Here is a 21,729-nt window from a genome sequence, read left to right as displayed (position 1 = left end):
GAGCTACCCACTGCACTACCATTCCACTCCTAACAAACATTTTTTGAATTTTATTATTTGCATTGTAGAATCTTGTTTTGGCACGAGCGAGGTTACATCAGCATGAAGAGAGACTTCAGAGTGATGCTCTGTCATAGGGAATTAAAGTGTATCGTAGCATTTACGTGACTATATGAAATACACAGAAATGGACGATGCTTGTCCATTGAAAAATGTACTATAACTGAACTGAAAGGCACAAACCTTGAGCCAAGCTGTAGGTAAAACAAACAGCCATATGAACACAAGTCCACATGTAGAGGCTCCCCATATTTCGTTCTCTCGCAGGGCTTGTGGTACTTCAGTTCTTTCTCCGTCGCGTTATTGGCATCCCTCAGTACTCAGCAGAGATTGTTCACATTTCTCTGAGAGGCAAGTCTGGCCTGGTCTCTGACCTGGTTCCCTGGTTCCTGTTCATGCATCTGCCATCTGGCAGCTTCTCTAAACCCTCACTTAGTACATGCATCCTCTTTTATGAACATTCAAGTTAATATTAGTTGGCACAAATGACCGAGCTTTGGGCCCCTTCAGGGCTCATATAATATAGCAGTGCACTGTGTCAGTGTGCCCGGTGACGTCACGGGGAGAAAGTTACTATTATAATTTTCAAAACAAAGCGAGCACGAGCACACCATAAAGGGAAACACGCCGTTTGCAGTTGGCCGGCTCCGCGGAGCTGGGTGTTAAGGGGTCCATGGCTTAGAAAGGGTTAATAAGTTCTGCCCCACACTTGTTTCACTTTCAATTTAGTGCGTTCGATCCAGTTCAAAATATTGGCGGGAAAGGACGTATATCTCGCAATATCTCACAATGGTACAAATTAAATCCTTATTTTTAGTCCTTTTGATGTCTCCTGCGGGTGAGTAATACATTTAAAAGCATACTTCATAAAATATAAGACCTGGAACGTCACGTGTGTTTGTTAATATTTAGAGAAAGTCAATATAACAATAGTTAAACTTACTCTGGTTTCCGATCGCAAAGAGACAGCAAAACAGAAAAAACGTAAAAGAATATAATAACGAGTATTCTTCAACATGGATTTCACGTCTGCCAGATTATTGTCTGACGATTATGTTTTATTTTGTAAAGTTAACAAGTGAAAAATGTTAATATACTGACGACCTGCATGATGATTCTAGACTAGTTCGGATTGTCAGGTTTCTACTACTGCCTTCAATTACATGATATTGATACTTATCCCGCACGTTTTAAGACATGATAATACTAGTCTAATAGGTACGTAAGACTTCAAAAGTAGTAATAACATTCCGAGTCGGACAGTTTACAACTGTGCTGAAGTACGGTACTGTACTTTGATTCTAAAGACGAGAGCTGGGACTCTAGTTACTAGGACTTTGAGCAAGCAGTGCTCAGGTTGTACCTCTAACAGTAGACGGGCTTATGCTACTTCATCACTATGCTATATAAAACACGGAAGTTTGCTACAAGCTCAAAAACCTAAGGCCATGGCATGAAATACAAATAGTTTCTCATGTTGTTGTGTAGATCATTATCACCAACTCAAATCCTAACTAAAGAACTGAAAAGACAGTTAAATTCCACTCTCTACCACTATATAATAATAATAATAATAATAATAATAATAATTTCATTGTTATTACCATGACTATAAATTGAGTGTGCAACGTACATAAAACACTGCTGAATGCTAGTTTTTGTGCAGTTAGGATTTGGCAAATGTTAATGGAATGTTAGGTAAGGGGGATGCAGTGGTGCAGTGGGTTGGACTGGGTCCTTCTTTGTGGTGGGTCTGGGGTTCGAGTCCCACTTGGGGTGCCTTGGGGTGGACTGGTGTCCTGTCCTGGGTGTGTCCCCTCCCCTTAGGCCCTAAGTTGCTGAGTAGGCTCTGGTTCCCTGTGACCCCATATGGGACAAGTGGTTCAGAAAATGTGTGTGTGTGTGTGTGTGTGTGTGTGTATAATGCGATGTTAATTTTTTTAATTGGTTTTTTTTCTTAACTATCTCTTACAGTCCTCACAGAATTGGTAAGAACACAGCAGACTGTTGTGGCCTCTCTTGGAGATGAAGCCCTTCTCAAGTGTGAGCTCACAACACCCAAAGATGTCCTGCAGGTCACCTGGCAGAGGGTGACTGAGGGTAGGACAGAAAACATGGCCACTTATAGCAAGCGCTACGGTATGAAAATCACAGACCCTTTCCGTGATCATGTCCACTTCCGGGAGGCAGAACTGCAGGAGTGTTCCATAGCTATTGAGGGTGTCAAGAAGGAGGACGAGTCTTGCTACAAGTGCCTGTTCAATGCCTTTCCTGATGGGGCCATTTCTGGGACGACCTGCCTCAAAGTCTATGGTAAAGGCTTAACGATACACAACACCCATAATCAAATGATAAATAATGATCCCTGCAGTGGTTTGTCACTATTTCTGAAATGATGGGTAAACTCTTCTGCCTGTCCTTATATTGTAAATGATAAAACATGAAATCATGCTTTTGTTTAATTTCTTTTTCTTCCTCACAGAATTGCATGAGCCCATGTTGGAAGTAAGACAAACTGTTGTACAGGATGATGGTCTTCAAGTACATGCCCTGTCCTGCTCTGTAACTGGGAGACCTGCTCCAAATGTGTCATGGGATGCTAGAAATGCCATTCTACAAAATTCCACAACAACTGAAACTGTACATCACAATGGAACAACAACCATCACAAACCATGCTACAGCTGTAGTACAGTCTAGCCTTCCAGACATAGAGATCAAAGTGAAGTGTGTTGCAGAAGACCCCTTTAAAGTGGAGAAAAAAGAGATCTACAGAAGAATCCCCATAATAAGTAAGTAAATAATGTCTTTCTTCTTGCAGTGGAAAGAAAAAAATATGTATATATAGGGGTTGGGGTGGCACAGTAGGCTTCGCTGGGTCCTGCTGTGTGGTGGGTCTGGGGTTCAAGTCCAGGGTGTGTCCCCTCCCCCTCCAGCCTTGCACCCTGTGCTGTTGAGTTGGGTTAGGTTAGGCTCTGGTTTGCCATGACCCCGCTCAGAACAAGCGGTTGCAGTCCTGAGATGATGATGATAATGATGATGATAGTCTGGGTTAAATAATGAACCATCATAGTTTGGCAGTCCCGAAATGAAAAAAAGACTTTCTCATATATGACTATCTTAGTTTCCGTTTCATATTAAATCTTTATGTGTTCCTGCAAACTGTCACCTGCAGATATTCCATGAGAGATCAGTGAAATTTCTACAGTAAATTACTTTATATTACTAGCCATTGAGCTAACTTCAGGAGAACTAAAACTGGATACTGAAGTACTGTGTATAAACAGAACATTGTCATTGAATATGCATATACATAGAGAGAGACACATTGCTGCTTTAAAGCATGTCAGCCTCTTGTTGCCCTTACTTTTACCATGTTATTTGTGGTTGTTAGTTATGTTGGTTTAGAGAAAATCATGCATGTAGTAGAAAAAAATTGTGTTAGTGGAAAAATAAGTGAACCTTAGTTGCATGGGTTAAACCAAATAGCTAAGGAGAGTCAAGTGTAATAATTTCTTCATTTTTTAAGTTTATTTTAAGATTTAGATTGTACACAAGCTTTCAATGGAGTGTATGTGTCTTTTCTTTCTTAACATTTTTGGGGTTTTGTTTCAGGACACAGCGACAGCAGAAACAGTGATTCTAACTGGAGCATGACAGGTAGGTAAAAGTATATTCCATATCCTCATGTAAAAGTTGTTTAGGATTTGTATGTTTGTACAAGTGCATTTGAAGTGTTTGATTCTCCAGATTGCTGTTTGTTTTGAATTTTGTTTTTCAGTTTTATTCACATAATTCTTCATTTTCTGAAGAAATCTGGAACATTAAGGTCATTTTTTAATCCTTTGGTACAAGGAAAAGCAGCTGACCTTGAGAAAAGGCTGTTTTGCAGGAAGGGGAGATTTTCATGGTTGACACACTTGTGTTTCTCCTTCACAGCAGTAGTCTTGGCAATCATTCCTTTGATAGCCACTGCTGGATTTGGAATCTGGTTGCACAGGAAAAGACGGCACCAGAGCAGGTAGAAATGCCCCAGACAGTAGTGTAGTCTAGTGCTGGACCTTGCTGGACCTTACTGGGCCTCTCCTTAAACGAGGAAAGCTTGTTATGCCAACAGTGCCGGTTTTACCCTTAACCGGTAACAGCTAGTGAAGTATGTTTTGTAACTGTTTTTCCTAACGAAAACAATTATAAAACATTCTTTTAGTTTTTTTTGTTGCTGCAAGTTGTAGACTGGTTAGGATCAAATGCATAAAGGTTTTCCTGCTTTCTTAAAATATGTAAAGAATCAAAGTTCTGTAAGAGAAGCTTAAGGTACTTCAGTTCAGTAAAAAATTTTGTTACTTATGTGGAATGAAGCACAAAAAACTGCCAATTAACCAACCCACCACGATTAAGACTGGACATCCTTGTTTTAAACTAATGTTTCTAGACATTGAAGTCTGTTTTCCCTTCTGCTGATCTCTCTTCACTCTATTTGGCAGAGAGTCTTCTTCACAAGGCAGTGCCATTAAATATCCAAGTGATTCATCTTCAGAAACAAACAGGTCTGTATTGTTTTGCATGAGGCCATGGAACCCTCTATCTGAACTATGTTTCTGAACTATGCTTAAGCATGTATGCATCTATAATACTTTTGTTCCTTTTTTATTTTGCTTTAATGTTAAAATAGTATACTGTAATGGAAGACAAAGTGGGAGGCAATTTATTAACCATTTTTCTTTCCTCAATAGCACACCAGCTTCATCTTCCTTTAAAATACAGTAAGATTTTAATGTTTTTTTAAAATACTATACACCATTCACCCTTAAATTACTTGATTGAAAAAGACTCATTAAATTAATGGAGATTTACAAACTAACGTCATAATCCAATCCTGGGGAACTCAACCAACTGAAGTTTTCCATACTTTTCAGGATAAGTCCACAAACCACCCTAAAGAAACGAGAGTAAGTCTTAATTTCTTAAACACTATTTATTCTACATTTTAACTAATTTTCTAATAAGTAAAAAGTATAGATTTAGTTTGCAAGTCTGCTGTACAAGCCAATCTCTTTTTTATGTTAGCTGCACAACATCATCAGGAAAAGACTTACTGAAAAAAGCTGCGTAAGCATATGTTCCATTTATTTGTTTCTATATTGGCATTTTTTTTCTGTATTCTTATATAGACTTCATTAATTATTTTTCTTCCTTAGTCACAGACCAGTTTCACCTCAGTTCAAAATAAGACTTCAACATCTTCATTTATTAACATCAGTGATCCTTAAATAACCTGAGTGTAAAATGCTTATCCAATAGACTTATATAATATTCCAATCCAAGAGACCAAACAATTTCAAGTTTTTCATACAGTTTCAGGTCTGAAATATAATCTTCCACAAACAAAATGTAAATGTTTATTTCTGAAATATTTTTGTGATATATTTTAACTGATTTTCCAGTAGTGATAAATTGTTATTATGTAAATTATTTTGTATGCAAGATAGTATATTCATAATTTTTTAATGTTTTTTTTTTTTTTCCCCCAAAGATCCATGTTAGCTTCTCCAACAAACAACGGGTAATTTCTAACTTCTTCGCTTTTCCTTCTGTTTAGTTTTTTAAATATAGCGAGTCTTTAAATTCAAGGGTTTTTGGTTGTTATGTGCAGTTTCATTTTCTCTTGCTTTTATTCTTTCCTATGCTTTAGACAATTTGGAGAAAAGAAGTGTAAAAGGTAAGAATGCAATGTGAGCACCATATCTCAGCACATCCAACCTGTTCTGAATATTTTTATTGTCTTTTTAAACAAGGTGACAATACTATTTTTTTAAGATGTCAATGAATAAGATTCTTTACAGTAAATTTCTTCTCAGTTTTTGTAAAGCACGCATGTGCCACAGTTTCACAGGATCCCTTTTTTCTTTCAGGTCCCTTTTTTAGTACCAGAACTTGAGGCCATGAAGCGTGATGATTCACACTGAATTAATGTCCATATTATTCATTCCTCATTGTACTCAGTTTTATTGATATACTGTATTGTTTTATTACTCTATCTTCTATTTGTGGTCCTTATTTCTTTCACACGGGTGTGTGGCTGAATCTCTTTCCGTTTTTCAACCACAGTACACTTTTTTTGTTTGTTTGTTTCTTGTTTTTTCTTCAGTTTCACTAAAATGAAAATGTTTTATCAACTAATTGTCTTGCCATGTCACTTGCCTGAACAAAATTTTAATAAAAAGGTAAGAAGATGCATGAATCCTGCGTGTACCGAACAAAACTAAAAGATGAAGCATAGTGTCATGAATCAGCACTTATAAAACAAACACTGGAGCTAACGATGGGTAAATGATCACACAGTAAGTAATGGCAAAGTTACAGTGAAACGACCGAAAAAAAAAGCGGTTTGAAGATAAAGTAAAGTTAGAAGGAAAGGACTGGATCCGCTAATAGTGACGTGTTGCCACCGGAGGTCAGCATCGCTGTACCCGTGAGCGCTGAAAAATGGAGCGGTTGTTATAACGACTTGAGACGCATCAATCACATGGTTTACACCGCTGTCTCGTTCGGTGAGACTGATTACCTGAGTAAATCGTGGCGCTGCCGTCGGTAAATCAGTGGTCAGGTCCTAGGCTGTGGGTGTGCATGAGGATACCCGGGACTGCGCCTCAGGTCACTTCTGAATCGCCAACCTGCCTACAGAATAGTAATGTGTTTGATGAAATATCGTACTTCAGTCTATGACGTCACTGTGGATTTTGGTGGTCAGACCGCCGACGATCGGTTCGTTTCCATTTCCAAATATGTGTGGTTCTGCTCAGTCCTTGGAGTCTTATAGCTGACATGTCCTGGATCCTAGTCTGAACGTCGCGCTGTGTGTGTGTCAGGGGGGGGGTGTGTACGAGCTGCTCACGCGGTAAGTAAATTCTTCCTACAATACCGATGGAAAAATATTGCTTTGATTACTTTTTTGACACTTTTATACGCAGCATAAGTCTACGTCTGTGTGGAACGATTTGTGTTGATGTTTAACCGAAGATGAGGAATCAAATAGCATCTTTTTCCAAGAAATATCAACGCTAAATCTCGTGTTGCTGCCGATTTTACTTACTCAGTAAGTTACTGCATGTCACAAGTCAAACTCCTACAGACAAGAAGTACATACATTGACAAATGCAATTTACGTGTAAGCTTTGCATCTGTAGTTTACTAGATCTTTTGGCACTGGAACAACTGAAACTTAATTATTTTAACATGCATATATTTATAGGCCACTTAACCTGCTTTTTAAAGTTAATTTAATAAAGTTAATTTAATTGGAAATTCGGATTTCATGCAGAAGCCGACTAGAGAACGGATCAGAAATGTGGATAATTTTTTTTTTTTAAATCACCGTTGTCTGGGAACAATAAAATTGTTAAATTATTTGTGTTTTTTTTTTTTTTTTTTGCCCTTAGCGATAATTTCGAATTAAACTGGCTTGTTTTTTAGGGGAAAGGCAGCACTTCTTCAAGTTTAGAAGGCACAGTCGAACAGTGTTGTAACTGTAACAGGTTCTGGTGTGAATAGAAGCCCATTGTGTGCAGTGGCGCTATCCTAACCCTTTTTAGGATCAGCTCGCTCATGAAACTGCTCACGGATACTACATAAACATAAAATAATGTTACATTTGTATCTCAGCCAGCTGGAGCACTGATGGAAGAACACATCTGAAAATTTTCGGAAGATATTTTCTTATTCGGACGGACGCATTTTTTGGCGGGAAGCCTTCGTCAGCTTCTCTTTGACGAAGGAAGGATTTCCCGCCTAAAACGTCTCTGTCCCGAAAATTACTGTAAAACGTCTTGCGATGTTCTTGAAGTGTGCTTTCCCATAATTGCCCCAAAATCCTACATACAACACCAGCTTTCTTTCACCCAAGCCCTATTCCTTATTTTACCGCAAATTGAGTTCATCTTGTTTTTTTCCATTTCAGCCACCTACAATTTCCCGTTTAAAAGTGTCACGTTCGTTTCTTGTTACCAAATATGTAACATTCAGAACCAGTCAGTTCTTCTCTTGAAACTTGTCAACCAGACGCTTCATGCTTGTGAAGCTCTAGTCTTGGGGGCAAAAGGGTGGCTGTTTTGAGAAATCCAGGATTTAGAAACAATTGGCGGGTTTTTCGTTTTTAAGTATCTAGAGAAACATATATAAAGTACACCATTGCCACTTGTGACATGTCAGTTTCCAGCAAATTTACTCTGATTCTGACATGTTACAGTTTGCACTCTTTCATAACACATGAACATCCCAGGGTTTTCCATAATCATATGGTCAGTATGAGGGGGATGCAGTGTAGTGTCTGACACAAAGATACACGCATGAAAGTGTTACATGGTGGCATAGCTAGAATGAAGAATGCCATTAAATTATTACTTGATGGACATCGTGTCCCAACCCATTCTATATCCACTGGATCATTACGGTGGTGCTGAAAAAGCCAGTGCATACTTTCTCTAAACCCTCTCAGTACAACTTGTTGTTTTAACTGGTAGATTCCTGCTAGGATCAAGACCACGGTTTACAGCTGTTCTGCTTCTCCAGCAATGCTGTATTGGTGTTCACATTCTTCAAAACTTCCATTCTTAGAATGACTGTTAAAGTAATCACTGTGTGTTCTCTCTGGTGTTTCAGTAGCATAGATTCATTACCACAGTCACAAAATAGTTGGTGAACATGTCACTTTTCATTTTCAAATGAAAGGGTATTTAACAAACAGTTTTACACTGCTTTTACATTTATTCAGTTAACTTTGTGTTGGCATCCAGTAAGATCAAATGGGGACTGTGTTGTCTGGTCCTCAGAGCAGCTGGCTTGAAGAAACCCGGGTGAATCTACCCTTGGCCCAGGAAAGCAGCTATCTAATGAATCTTTTTCAGAATTGCAGTTATTTCACTAGCCAGATCTACAAAGTTCGTGTTACAAATATGTGCTACTTCTGAATTTAATGTGTAATTGCAATACTGATTTGGTTCCCTGAAGGATGCCATATGTTAGAAACGGAAGGGCCTTCCATTCACTCTAGGCTGCAATGTGACATTGAATGGAGGGGCTTCTCTCAGCTCTGGAGACAGTCTCTAAAGTGACTCCTTGACATTTCTGCTGCGTGATTGTCTTACGGTATTTAAACCCTTGGTTTGCAGACGTCACCTCGTAAGAAAGATGAGGTCTGGGTGATCCTGGGGCCTTGACAGTGCTGTCTTCACAGTAGGACGTCTAAGACGAGTAAGCAACTCTACTGCAGACTGAAACAAGTTGAAGAACTGATACTGGTGTAAAGCACCCAGAAATCGGTCTATTCCCTTTGTAACTTTTTTTATCATGCGTATATATTCCCTCTGGCTTGTGTCATCTGCTATTAACATTTTAAAATGTTTTTTTTTTTTTTTTTTTCTCTTGGCATTTGCAACCTATAACTTAATTCAAACCAGGAATCTCTATTCTCCTTTGCAGACTGTGAGATGTTAGAGACCACCCTGCCACGATGCCTGCAGCTCTCTATATTCTTATTCATGCTATCCAAGCTTCAAGGTGTGTCTTAAAGTTTTTACCAGACAGTGAAAATACAAGAAAATTCCAAAAATAAAGAAAACAATAAGCTGTTTAGTTGTAGTTGATATTGCTAGAAACTGTCCAATATTGACAACACTTGAATAACACTTCTGCTTTAAGTACTTATGCAATTTTAAGTGTTTAAGATCAGTGACCTTGTTCAGTGGATTAACACAGTTCTTCCCGTTGATGACTGCCATTACAGGAGAGGTCACAGCCCCCAAAAACATGCAGGCCCTGGTGGGCCTCCCATTCACACTAGGCTGCAACGTGACACTGAATGAAGGGGACACATTAAAGCAGGTGCAGTGGATAGACAACCATGAAAAGATCCTGCTCACATACCAGCCTGGTAAAGCAGTCAGCTTTGAGGACAGCAAGCGTGTATACCAGACCATCTCCGATACCAGCAACACTGCCATCACCCTCAGGAAGGTGGGCCGGGAGGATGAAGGCTGCTTCAAATGTGTATTTGACATTTATCCTAGTGGATCGCAGAAGGGCCAGACTTGTCTCACAGTGACTGGTGAGTTCTGTCCCGCAGTCCTGAGATGAAATGATGATTGTCTGGGTTAAATAATGACCCAAAAGACAGCTGGTACCATAGTGCTTACAGTTACTGCCTTTGGACCCAAAGGTTCAAGGTTTGAGTCCCACCTCTGGTTGTAGTACCCTTGAGCAAGGTATTTACTCTAAAATTGCTCCATTAACAAAAAAAAATTACCCAGTTGTATAAATGGGTAGAATTACCTTAGCATTGTACGGTGCTTTGGGAAAAGCATTAACTAAATAAATAAATGTAAACCATCATAGTTTGGCAATCCTAAAACGGAAACAGACAGCCTCATCTATGGCTACCTTAGTATTGATTTCATATTACATCTTTATGTGTTCCTGCAAACTGTCAGCTGCACAAGAGATCAGTGAAATTTCTATAGTAAATTTTATTACTAGTCACTGAGTTAAGTTTAGGACAACTAAAGCTGGATACATAAGTATTGTGTATAAACAGAAGAACATTGTCATTATTTCAAACCTCTTCATTTTAACAGCAGTGTTAGGTCTAGAATCTAGGTTACTTACAACAGTTTACCCATGTGAACAGTTTGGTAGTTTTTACAGGAGCAAATCAAGGTAAGTACCTTGCTTAAGGGTAGTACAGTAGGAGACTGGATTCAAACTTTGGCCCTTTGAGTGGATAGTAGCAGCTCTAACCACTACTCTACCTGCTGCCTTTACCAACATCAACTAACTTTTAAAGCAGCTGAGACCGAATTATTATTTTTGTCATAATAAATGGGGAAAACAACTGGAATTTTATGAAATAGAATGATATACAATGACTGGCTGGACATGTTACATTTGTATGCTGACAATAATTTTGTTAAAGCAACACGGACAATCAAGCACCAGTATGTTCGCCAGCAAATTTTGTTCCTCCTTTCATGTACACCTGTGCTATAATGTGTGTGTTTCTGTGTCTGTGTGTGCGTGCGGGTGTGTGTCTGTGAATATGACAGCTGATGTCATCTTGGAGGGGAACAAGACAGCAGTGAGTGGGAAGCTGGTGACCTTGTCCTGTAGGTATGACCTCCCCATGAACGTCACACAAGTCCTCTGGACGAAGACCGCAGAGCAGGGTGACACCAGGAGCGTGGCCTTTGTCAACAAACACGGTGATCTCCAAGTCCTTGATCCTCTCGTGGGCCGTGGGACCCTGAGCCGTGGAATGGGCGAGACACACCTCTCCATCAAACCTGTGAGGACAGAGGATGAGGGTTGCTACACCTGCGAGTTCCATACCTTCCCTGAGGGCACCAAGAGTGCTACGGCCTGTCTCATCGTCTACGGTACGCATGAGGACCAGATGGGGACTTGGCCTAAAGTTTGTGCATTTTGGCGGTTTGTATATTTGGCACATAGATTCTCTTAAATAATGAGTTTACCTGAGAAATACATTCTCTCTGTGTTACAGTACATGCAAATGTTTTACATCCTCTACACTGTGTGCAAGTAGAATACAATTTACTCTAAGAAGTCGGTTAAACATGGCATATATGGAAAGAAATATGTGTTAGGAAAACAGAAGTGTAGCATACACTTTGTACTACGTCTGAGCCATGTTTCATCACACTTAATCGTGAATCATGCAAATGAATTCCTCTTTTCATCTTTCAAAGCAGTTTTTTCTCTTCTATTTTGCAGTGATGTAGAACTCATCAGTAGCAACAAATATCATCTTACCCCCGTGGGTTAAAAAAAGCATTGGCCTTTATATCAGCCATTAGTCAGAATTTCCTGCCTTGCTCTGTGCAGTGCCCTCCTGACTAAAATTCAGGTGTTGTTTCTGCAAACAGAACTAAAACCATAAGGGTGGCAGAGCTGTGCAGTATCAGCTGTGAATACTGAGGCTCCAGTTGTGATAAATTCCAACACTGATCCACAGTTTGACTCTGCTCCTCTCAGCCAAACACAACCCTCCTCTGTCCACCTCCACATTGTAACTGCAAACAGTGCGCTTTTGTCTGCAGTGTGGGCACACCAGCAGCTCCAGCGCTAATGCAGAAAGAAGCGATTTGTAAAGTAGGACTCTTTCAGCACACAATGGGGTGTGTGCATCTCACTAGCAGCATAATACCGCTTGGACTGAAACAGTGTTGGCCATATGGGTTTCTGCTTTTCCACCATGTTTCTCTATTTTTTTTTGTAAAATGGAATGCGTAATCTTGCCTGTCTGAGGCTGCAGCAAAGACCTTGTCCTCGTCTCTGCAGGAGCTGGTGTCCTTGCTGCTGACATAGAGGAGCCAGTGTGCTGTTTGGCCATAATGTAGAAACCAGGTGGCACCAGGGGTTTCAAGTGTTGAAGTCCAGGAAAACTGCAAACTCCAGCAGATCAGACATTGCTAATTCTCCCAGATCAACATATCTTCTCCTTCCACAACTAACATCTTTGGAGAACAGGGATGTGAAAGTAGATAGTGTCCCCTGGTCCTTTCACAAGGACCTAAATCAAAGTGGTTATGTAACAAGCAATAAGGTGTCCCTAAATTTCAGTGTTCATAATGCACTTAATTCAAATTGGTATGAACCGTGTTGTGGGAGCCTGAACTATGAACCACAGATTAAAGACGAAGAAGAGCTTCAGGTTGTGGGTTCGTGAAGTGCATTCAGCAAGCTATTTTGAGACTTGAAAATACATTAAGTTAGTTGTAATACAAATCCTTACAAAATAAGTGTCTTATAGACATCCTCAATTTGCCATGTGCCTCTTCCCTGCAGTTCTGCCCCAGCCCCAGTTGAATTACAGGACCCAGTCTTCAGATGTGATCGAGGCCAACTGCACGGCAGTGGCTCGCCCAGCTCCCGTGATCCTTTGGAACGTGGACGGGGACAACCGGACACTGGGCCCTGCTGTGTCCTCAGAATTCGAGCTAAGTGATGGGACCTCACTGGTCATCAGCACCCTGCTGTTCCAAGCCAGCCTGCTCGAGGAGCAGTCCGTCATGTGCATTGTGTACCACCATGGCCTGGACTCACCCATTTCAATCTCCATTAACAGCAAGAGTGAGTTTGACCTTCCCACTTGTGTGACTGATAGATATAGAGTAGGCTTAGAGCTGACCTTGTTTGAAAACACCACCCAGCTGTAGTATTCAGCTGCTGTAGAATTCAGCTTTCCTTCCACAATTTGAGCAGGTTCACAAATAACAATCCTAGCCCATGGTGTTTGATTTCCCCATCCTTCAGGCTGTGATGTTTTTAGCTTTCTGACAACATTGTGTATTTTTCTCCATACCGGAGAACATGAAAACTGTCAGCGAACTTTACTATTCATAATGTGCCTGCAGAAAGTTCACCGAGGTTCACATAACTTCATATTTTTGAAGTTCCTGTTGTTTTATGACAGACATGGCATGTTCTTTCAAAATTAGCTTTTATAAAATTAGCTTTTTCTTCTGTTTTTCTGCTTCCACTCCTTGTTCTGTTCTGAGCAATAAAATGAACTTAAGGGCTACCATGTTTCACTTTTCTGAATTTATATGCTCTCTTCTGTAGATTTAAATGTTTAGTCTGAAAAAAAAGTACATTTTCAAATTATATTCTTAATAAGTAAAATAACCATGACTGTTAGAACTGCAAAGCTACAGAAAGTGTGAAAAACAGAACCTAAGAAAAAATAACCATTTCAGTGTTTGAGGATGAAATTACTGTAATCCACTCTCTTTTGACTAAAGCATATATAAACCATGATGAACAAACATGGTAAAGCTCTGAGGGTTTCGAAACAGAGGTGCGTTTAAGTCTGGGGTTTGAGTCCCACTTGGGGTTCCTTGTGACGGCCTGGCGTCCCATCCTGGGTGTGTCCCCTCCCCCTCCAGCCTTACGCCCTGTGTTGCCGAGTTAGGCTCCGGCTCACCGTGACCCCACTTGGGACAAGTGGCTTCAGCAAATGTGTGTGTGTGTGTGTGTGTGTGTGTGTGTGTGTGCCTTGTAGGTTGTGGCAAGTTGAAAGACAGCAATTTTCAGGTTATTGATGTCCAGACGGCTTGTGGGCTTCAGCCCAGTATCAGCAGTGGGAACGTGTTTCTGATGATGATTTGCACTATCACATGCTATTTCACACACCCCTTGGATTAACATACCTCCACAGCATGGTACACACAATATAAAAGCACATATTGTGACCCATATTTTTTTTGTGTTCACATATGCATTTTTCAGGAATTGGGGATAATGTGTACAATGTTGTCTTTTTGGATCTGTACATTGGTTTATAAACCATTTTTTGACAATCTAAAATTTCTGCTTTCATTACCTCTTCTTTTTGAGTTGATACCATGATCAAATTTGCTGAATTATGGGTTTTTCTTGCTGAGAGTGCAGTTAAGAGAAAGTGTTTCAATGACTGTGAATGGTTTACATGAAGACAAACATTTTCTCTTGTCTTTGTTCTGCATCATCTCATCAGATGGGAAACAGGTCTGATTCCATTAAAGTGCCATTTTTAATTAACAACCAAACTTGGGTTTTGACAAAGAAGTTTAAAATTTCTGCAAGTGAATCGGTATATATGATTGCAATGAAATCCTTAAGGAAATAAATACTTTAGTGGTTCAAAGGCTAAAAAATATGATTTTATACTTACATATGAGTGGCATAAATATATAATTAAAGGCAATTTTGGTGATAATTCTCTGTGGTATTTGGGTGTTTGTACAAATCTGTGTCTGGGAGTGAGGCTGTGTACATGTCTGTATAATGTTTGTGACATTTCTTGAATTATGTTGCAGTTGGAAAAGCCCTCACCATTCTCATCTCAGTGACCACCATGGCTGTGCTCCTCATCCTGTGTCTCTGCATCTGCCTCTGGAAGTGCTTCCTGCGCAAGGACTGTGAGTGTAGCCTGGCATCGCCATTAAAGCAGCCACTCTGCGCAGAAAGAGCCACTTGAAGAGTGTGTGTGTGTGCGTGTGTGTGTGTGTGTGTGTGTGTGTGTGTGTGTGTGTGTGTGTGGTTGTGTGAAGATGAAATGGTTGCTTTTACTACAGTTGGTCTACGGAGTTGTACAGAGATAGCTTGGAGAAAGTGTACCCACATTTGTTTCAGTACTGTTGTTTTGGCGGACTCTGAAACCTTTATTCTTGAGTACGTAAACAGGATCTCACAGCTCAGTGACACTTCATCATGCAACAGTACAATGCTTGATTTAAGCAGGAAAATGTCCTTTGCACAGGAAAGACACTCCACATATGCCAATCCTGTGCCATCACCTAATTTATGCAGTTTCAGAAGCTCATCCCTTGACATATCTTTCCTTCATCACAGTCAGTATACACTATGAACTGTCCCATTGGATAGCTTGGTGGGTCAACATGTACATCCTAAGGAAACGCAGTACCTTTTCAATGAATGATTGATGAAAGAGTGCAGTTAGTCACTGTAAAGCTTTGCGTGCCAGGCAGAACAAGCCACAGCCAGGAAACGAGGTGGCTGGCACTATTTCAGGTTACACTGTTGTGGTATTAAGGCGCATTGGCATGAAGCTGGCCAGAAATTGGAGAGTTAGTCTGATACCACTGTTTTTGCTGGAGTGCATCACACGCATAGCTGCCCGTGGAATCGAGTCTGACACAAAGGTACGATGGTACAAAGGTGACTGTGACAGATGATGTGATGCAAGTTTATAGAGCAGTTAGGAGATCAGGAGGTTGATATTTAATAGTTATGAAAATTCTTTAAATCCAAGGTTGTCTTACTGCTGTGTCTTGACTGTCTGCAATTTTGTTAATATAAAGATCAAAATGCATATCTTGTGGCATATGCAACTGATGTCTTGCCAATGCTCTAATGTGTTGTTTATGCTAGTACTCAATGCTCTTTATTAATGATGAACATTATCAACATACATGGTGGACGTAGCACTGTGACTTCAGTGCCCTTATGAAAGGTAGCACATACTTCCTTTAACATCCAGTCCAAAGACAGCAATGAAACTGGGTGTTTTTTGTACCTGCTGGTTTTAGATTTGACTACAGGGATTAAAGATAATAGAAATTTCCTGTATTTTCTAAGCTTCTCTACTGGTATTGCAGTTTGTGGATTTGGAAAATTAAGGTTTTTAAGGCTGCTCTGTCTGTGGAACACCACACAGGCTCACAGAGCCAGCAAAAGAAAATTTGGAAAAAATTGAGTTTTTTTCCAAACAGTAGTAGAACCGTACAGCTAGAAGTATCACAGTTCAGTTTTGTTTAGCTCAAGAGAGCAGTTATGAAGAAAGGCTGATTTTTGTGAGAACATTGTAGGGAAGACAGGCCTAAAGGAGCAGACCGGATCTCTGTGGGGCGGTCTCTCTGGGACGGGATGTTAGCGCGGACGTCTTTCCAGGGCCCGTTGGGAAGTCCTCTGACACCAGTCAGCCTCACCTCGTGGAGTGGAGGCATGCTGATACAATGCTCTTTTTATGCTGTGATAAGAATAACTCCTTCCAGCAGAGCAACAGCACGGCCCTGCCTGAGCACCTCCTGGCCTTCCTTCCTGCGAGGGTCGGCTTTGCTCGATCATTTTAACACTGTGCCTTCCCTGAGACCTGGGTGCTGATTACAAACCTGACTTTGTTTTACCTCTCCATTGTGACCTGGAGTAAAGCATTGCTCAGTGTCTGAAAAAATCTGTGAATTTTCAGGAAACACATTGGTTGGATTTATTTTTCATGTCCCATAACTTCAATAGCCTCAAAACAGAATTTAGCACTAACATTCTATATCAGAATCTGTGTCCATGCAAGTATATACTGATAAAGATAGCTGGTTGTATCCAATCAGGTTGTACTAATGCAAACAAAAAACTTTCATAACAGTGATCACATACATAAAGCCACGAGTAGGTTTTTTTTTTGTTTTTACTTTTGGACTCGTTTCTGTTTATGGTCTCATTTTTTACATGCTGACAGCTTGATTTTTAACAGTACTTTTAAAATGTTTTAAACAGTCATGAGCTTCAGCTTCTGCTTGTGTAATGTGGAGTCAACCAGAGTGGGCAGTTTAATTGCGATCAAGTAAATATCAACAAAATGCAAAAAATGTGGTTATGTGTTGCCCAGGTGCTATAGCACATGTCCTGTGGGAAAAGAATGTTTAATATTTAAACAATATTTGATGCATCTTAAAGTAGTAACCAGTCCTGTGTTGTTTTCTGTCATTGAAATAAGCTGGAACGTGACAGTTTGTCAGTGAAGGAAAGAAAACATAAAAATATGGTTGGTTTTCAAGGAAATAGTCTAGCTCACACTGGTCCACAGTATGGAAAGGTTAGCATGGAATTTCGCTGAAGACATTATTTTAGCTGTGGTACACCGGTTAATACTCCTGTTTTTGAAGCTACATCTTTCAAAAGTACAGCAGCAGTTCTCCGGTTCTGAATGGCATGATGACATTTATGAAGGCAGTGTATTTTAAAAGAGGGCGGATTGGTACAGCTACCCCTAAAAAGCAAACAAATGTCTCAGCGTGATTTTCAGAATGTTTTCTTTTACCACTCTTGTTTAATCAAGGCTTTAAATAACCTCCTAAGTTGATTTTTTGATGTCTTTCCATGCCTGTCCAACACATGTTGCTTAGAGACCAGTCTTCCGGCAGTGGAACGTCTGGTGATTCAGGGACCTGGAGCGAGGGGGCGTGGGCAATAAATTCAGGGCAGGGTTATCAATGTGGAAACTTACTGTGGTTCGGTACTTTTCCACCCTCTCCTTATCACTGCCATGTCTGTAATGTTTTGGTTGTACACAGGCAACCAATTTCAAGCAGCACTGATGCTGAAGGGTTATGTTAAAGATGGAGAACAAGGCAATTCATGCTGCTGACAAATCCAAGCTAATGACATGAATCACAAACCATGTGCTGAAATACTGTGATAGTACAGTAGGAGGCCAAGAGTTCACATTCCTTCACTTCCCCTGTTAAATTTGAACGTTTATTTAAGAGTGATTAAGTTCAAGGCCTTAAGATTATCATGCTTTAGTCCACATTTTACCGATGAGAATCTTCTGGAATTCTAGGGCCCTGTTTGACAAACAAACTCCTTTCTTTCTCCCTGCAGATTAACTTTTAGACAGAAAACCCAGGAGGACTATGAAAGTGAAGTGTCACTTCCCAGCTATGATGTGGACTTCATGCCGGACATCTCTGAAGTACGTTTTTGCTCACACATGCAAACAGCTTGAATACTTGATCAGATGCTTTGGCATTAGAGTTGAGAGGACTTGGCAAAGGCTGTAGTCTGATGCTTGAAAGCATGGAGGAATACATTTTTAGCATCCTGCCAGAAGTGTGACTAATGTCAGGTAACATCAACATGACACTGGGGTAGTCAGAAGGGGTCACTCACTGTGTGTGGGTGGGCAGTGGTGTGACGCCAGCAGAGTTTCGTGTGCACTGCTTACAAAGTACCCATTTAGCCGTGACCTCTCGCACCCATTTCCCTTGAGAAAGGTGCAGCTGATCGTGTGTAGATTGTGGCAAATAGATATTACAGCTTCAAGTTCCTGTGTTGCCACATGTTTATCTTGTTTTGAGTAATGCACGTCTGGCATCGGATGTCACTAAAAAGATGAAAATTATCACTATGTTTGAAGCATGACTTTGGAACTTGTAATATTTATTTGTTCATATACAAACTGTTACATCAAGAGAATTATGATAGCTGGCAGTGTCACATTGGTTAAGAATCAGTTGATGGTGTTTTGCAATGTGACTTTGCTGGAACTGAAATACCGTAATATGAATAAAGCTGTCTAGGTCAGTCCCCCAGATGTACTATTTATCTGCTTTTCAGTTTACTTCATTTCTACAGTTTGTTGCTATATTTGAATGATTTTACATTTATTCAGCAGTCACTTTTCTCCACAGTGACTTCTAATGAACTCTATGTAGTGTTATCAGCCCACATACCTTATTCACCATGGTGACTTACACTGCTAGATACACTGGGTCACTAATCCATACATCAGTGGAACACACTCTCTCTCCGTCACTCACACACTGTGGGTGAACCTTAGCAGCATGTCTTTGGGCTGTGGGAGGAAACCAGAGCAAACTCACACAGACACAGGGAGAACATGCAAACTCCACACAGACTGAGCAGGGAATCAAACCCACATCTTCTCATACCACCCAGGCACTGTGAGACAGCAGCACTACTCACTGTGCTGCTGTGCTGCCCGATTGATTGGAATACTGTCATGTGAAGTATATAGCCTGCTAGCCATGCCCCTTAATGTTCAGAATTATCTGCATCACTGAACAGTTGTCAAATACATTGTGCTGCACCAACATGGGTCTTGTTTAATGTTTAGTATACTTTATTTTGTGCAAGAATTTTATGTCATCCTTTCAGCTTTTGTGCCTTTTAATTTTTCACTTGTTACAAGGAACATTTACACTGAGAAAAACATTTACTGCACTTCTAAAGATGTTCTAAAGACAGAGTATTATACCAGAGTATTTTAACTCCACAGATTATTTATTAAATGATTACACTATGCTAATGGAAATTCTTTTGTATACATTTTAGCTGGAAACTGACAGTTGTCTTATCTAATGTTAATGTAATTATTAAGCAAGAGTTTCCAGTGTAATTGAAACAGTGAAACGTCATACTTTGTATTGTTGTTAAAAAGTAAAATGCTTGGTCAAAAACATGTGAAGTGCTTGAATGTCTTGTAGAGGTTACATACAGTACATTACATTTTCTATTACTTATTGCATGTGCAGTTTAGAAAAACGTGTTAAACACATATAACTTTGTGTGTAGATGTATATAATGCACCAGGCATGAATTATGAAATACATTGTACTGCATCATATAAATAAATGCATGTTCCTTTGAGTTTGGGCATGATATAGCTATTCTTGACACGCAACGTGTATTCTTTGTGCATTTCTTACATTAAAATGTATTCATTTTTGTTATGGCATTTATTGTGTATATTTTAACATGTTTCCTGTGTATACATTGTTCATTTTGCATTTAAACCTAGTGGATCTTGTGGCTTGGTTCATTTTAACTGTACTTTGCAACTGTCAATTTTTCAAAAATTTCATAGTGTAACTGTTCATACCAGGCATTAGTTTTGATCTGAATAATTTCCCTCTGCACTGTTGTTTTATGTAACAACATAAACATCTTTCATGTGGCATAAATTTAATGACTCATTGTAACCCTGCTGCCCGACTTGGATACAACGAAGATAATGAAGCTGAAAGTTTCAGTTGGTTGTCCTTTCAATCCCCTTAGGCATAGGGAAAAAACATGAGTGTTGCCTAGGAAGCAATACTTCCTCTTTAACAGCAAGCAAACACTTTCAGTGAAATACTTTACCGTCATATATTGTCCACCCTTGAAAAATGGGAAAGGACAGTATATAACAAAATGTGAGACAGGCTTTCTCATCCTAAAGATTAAACACTTCACCTCTTTCCATTATGTAATCCCTCTAAATTGATGATGACTCAAGGTATCTTGACTAAAAGGCAAATATATTCTGAAAATTCTTCAGTGAGGAGGCACAACCTGTCTTTGGATTGTGGGAGGAAACCCATGCAGACACAGGGAGAACATGCAAACTCCACACAGATTGAACTCACATCCTCTCACATCCTACAAGCATACTGAAACAGTAGCGCTACTCACTGTGCCACCCCTGTACTATGTCATCAGCCTTCCTGGTTCCTCTAGAAGCTTGTGTTGAAGGCCATTTTTACCCATCTAAGGGTATATGTACATGGAGTCTCTCTCTCTCATTTTGAAATGTGCTTTTTGGCAGACTCTTAGAAGACTTATCTTCATCCCACACCCCCATTCGCAATAGCCAAAATACCAGGATGTTGCCAAAGAAAAAGCTGGAAGTGACTCTCTTTTCCCATAGTGAACAATCCCTCATGGATTTGCCAGTGTCATCTGTATACCTAGCCACAAGCATTCCTGTCCAGGAGATAGTGAGTCCAAGACACTGCCATTGTTTTTGGATCAGACCCATGCTTCACACTCACCAATACCAACACAGCATTTCCCAGAATTCTGAGATAAGGCTATACAGCAATTAAATCATCCAGTTTATATTCATTGAACAACACAGGCTCACTTGCTTGCTTTGTTCTTTTCCCACAATTTTGGTTATTCAAGGAAAGACAAGATCTCTCTGTTAAGCACATAGTAGATTGGACTGCATGAGACCTAACAATGGTAGGGAAGGCCCATGTTTTCATTGCTCATGATGGATATGTTATTTATACTAGGCTGCACTATGCTAAAGGCAGCACTGCGCTGTAACAGTCCAAAGACATGCAGTTCAGGTGGATTGAACTCTCTGAATTGCCTGTAGTGTGTATGTGTGTGTGTGTGTGTGTGGGGGGGGCGTGGCCGTTAGAGCCGCTGCCTAAACAGGTCACAGGTTTAAATTCCACCATCAGCTACAATTCCCTTGAGCGAGGTACTTACCCTAAATTGCTCCAGTAAAATTACCCACCTGTACACACACACAGTCTGAAACCACTTGTCCCATACAGGGTCACGGGGAGCCAGAGTCTAACCTGGCAAC

The 21,729-nt window shown here is 40.1% G+C and overlaps 2 protein-coding genes across 7 annotated transcripts; both read left to right on the top strand.

Annotated features, from left to right (window-relative positions):
- Positions 1-359: 359 nt before the first annotated feature.
- On the top strand, positions 360-6,123 carry LOC108920007 (OX-2 membrane glycoprotein-like). 2 transcript variants are annotated; one of them, XM_029258066.1, is made up of 11 exons: positions 360-898; positions 2,035-2,373; positions 2,543-2,851; positions 3,675-3,719; positions 4,002-4,080; positions 4,544-4,606; positions 4,793-4,822; positions 4,976-5,008; positions 5,593-5,622; positions 5,752-5,778; positions 5,972-6,123. In XM_029258066.1, exons 1-11 carry the CDS (start codon positions 850-852, stop codon positions 5,982-5,984), a joined length of 1,017 nt encoding a protein of 338 aa, XP_029113899.1. In that variant the 5' UTR covers positions 360-849; the 3' UTR covers positions 5,985-6,123. The 2 variants fall into 2 exon arrangements, with proteins under 2 accessions (XP_029113899.1, XP_018583966.2); XM_018728450.2 differs by having other exon boundaries at positions 3,999-4,080.
- Positions 6,124-6,493: 370 nt separating this feature from the next.
- On the top strand, positions 6,494-21,724 carry LOC108920096 (OX-2 membrane glycoprotein-like). Of its 5 annotated transcripts, XR_003798153.1 has the most exons (9): positions 6,618-6,957; positions 9,227-9,308; positions 9,537-9,614; positions 9,841-10,161; positions 11,156-11,485; positions 12,915-13,199; positions 14,927-15,028; positions 18,231-18,321; positions 21,698-21,724. XR_003798153.1 is itself a non-coding variant. In XM_018728603.2 (8 exons), the coding sequence occupies exons 3-8, from the start codon at positions 9,545-9,547 to the stop codon at positions 18,233-18,235; spliced, it is 1,113 nt and encodes a 370-aa protein (XP_018584119.1). In that variant the 5' UTR covers positions 6,494-6,610; positions 9,227-9,308; positions 9,537-9,544; the 3' UTR covers positions 18,236-19,090. The 5 variants fall into 5 exon arrangements, 4 of the variants coding, with proteins under 4 accessions (XP_018584119.1, XP_018584118.1, XP_018584117.1 ...); XM_018728603.2 differs by lacking the exons at positions 6,618-6,957; positions 21,698-21,724 and adding an exon at positions 6,494-6,610 and having other exon boundaries at positions 18,231-19,090; XM_018728602.2 differs by lacking the exon at positions 21,698-21,724 and having other exon boundaries at positions 6,618-6,713; positions 18,231-19,090.
- The last annotated feature ends 5 nt before the right edge of the window (positions 21,725-21,729 follow it).

Source organism: Scleropages formosus, chromosome 14 (genome assembly GCF_900964775.1).
Source record: "Scleropages formosus chromosome 14, fSclFor1.1, whole genome shotgun sequence".
NCBI lineage: Eukaryota > Metazoa > Chordata > Actinopteri > Osteoglossiformes > Osteoglossidae > Scleropages > Scleropages formosus.
The sequence above is the reverse complement of the archived record's forward strand: the minus strand, read 5'-3'. Positions and strand labels throughout refer to the sequence as shown.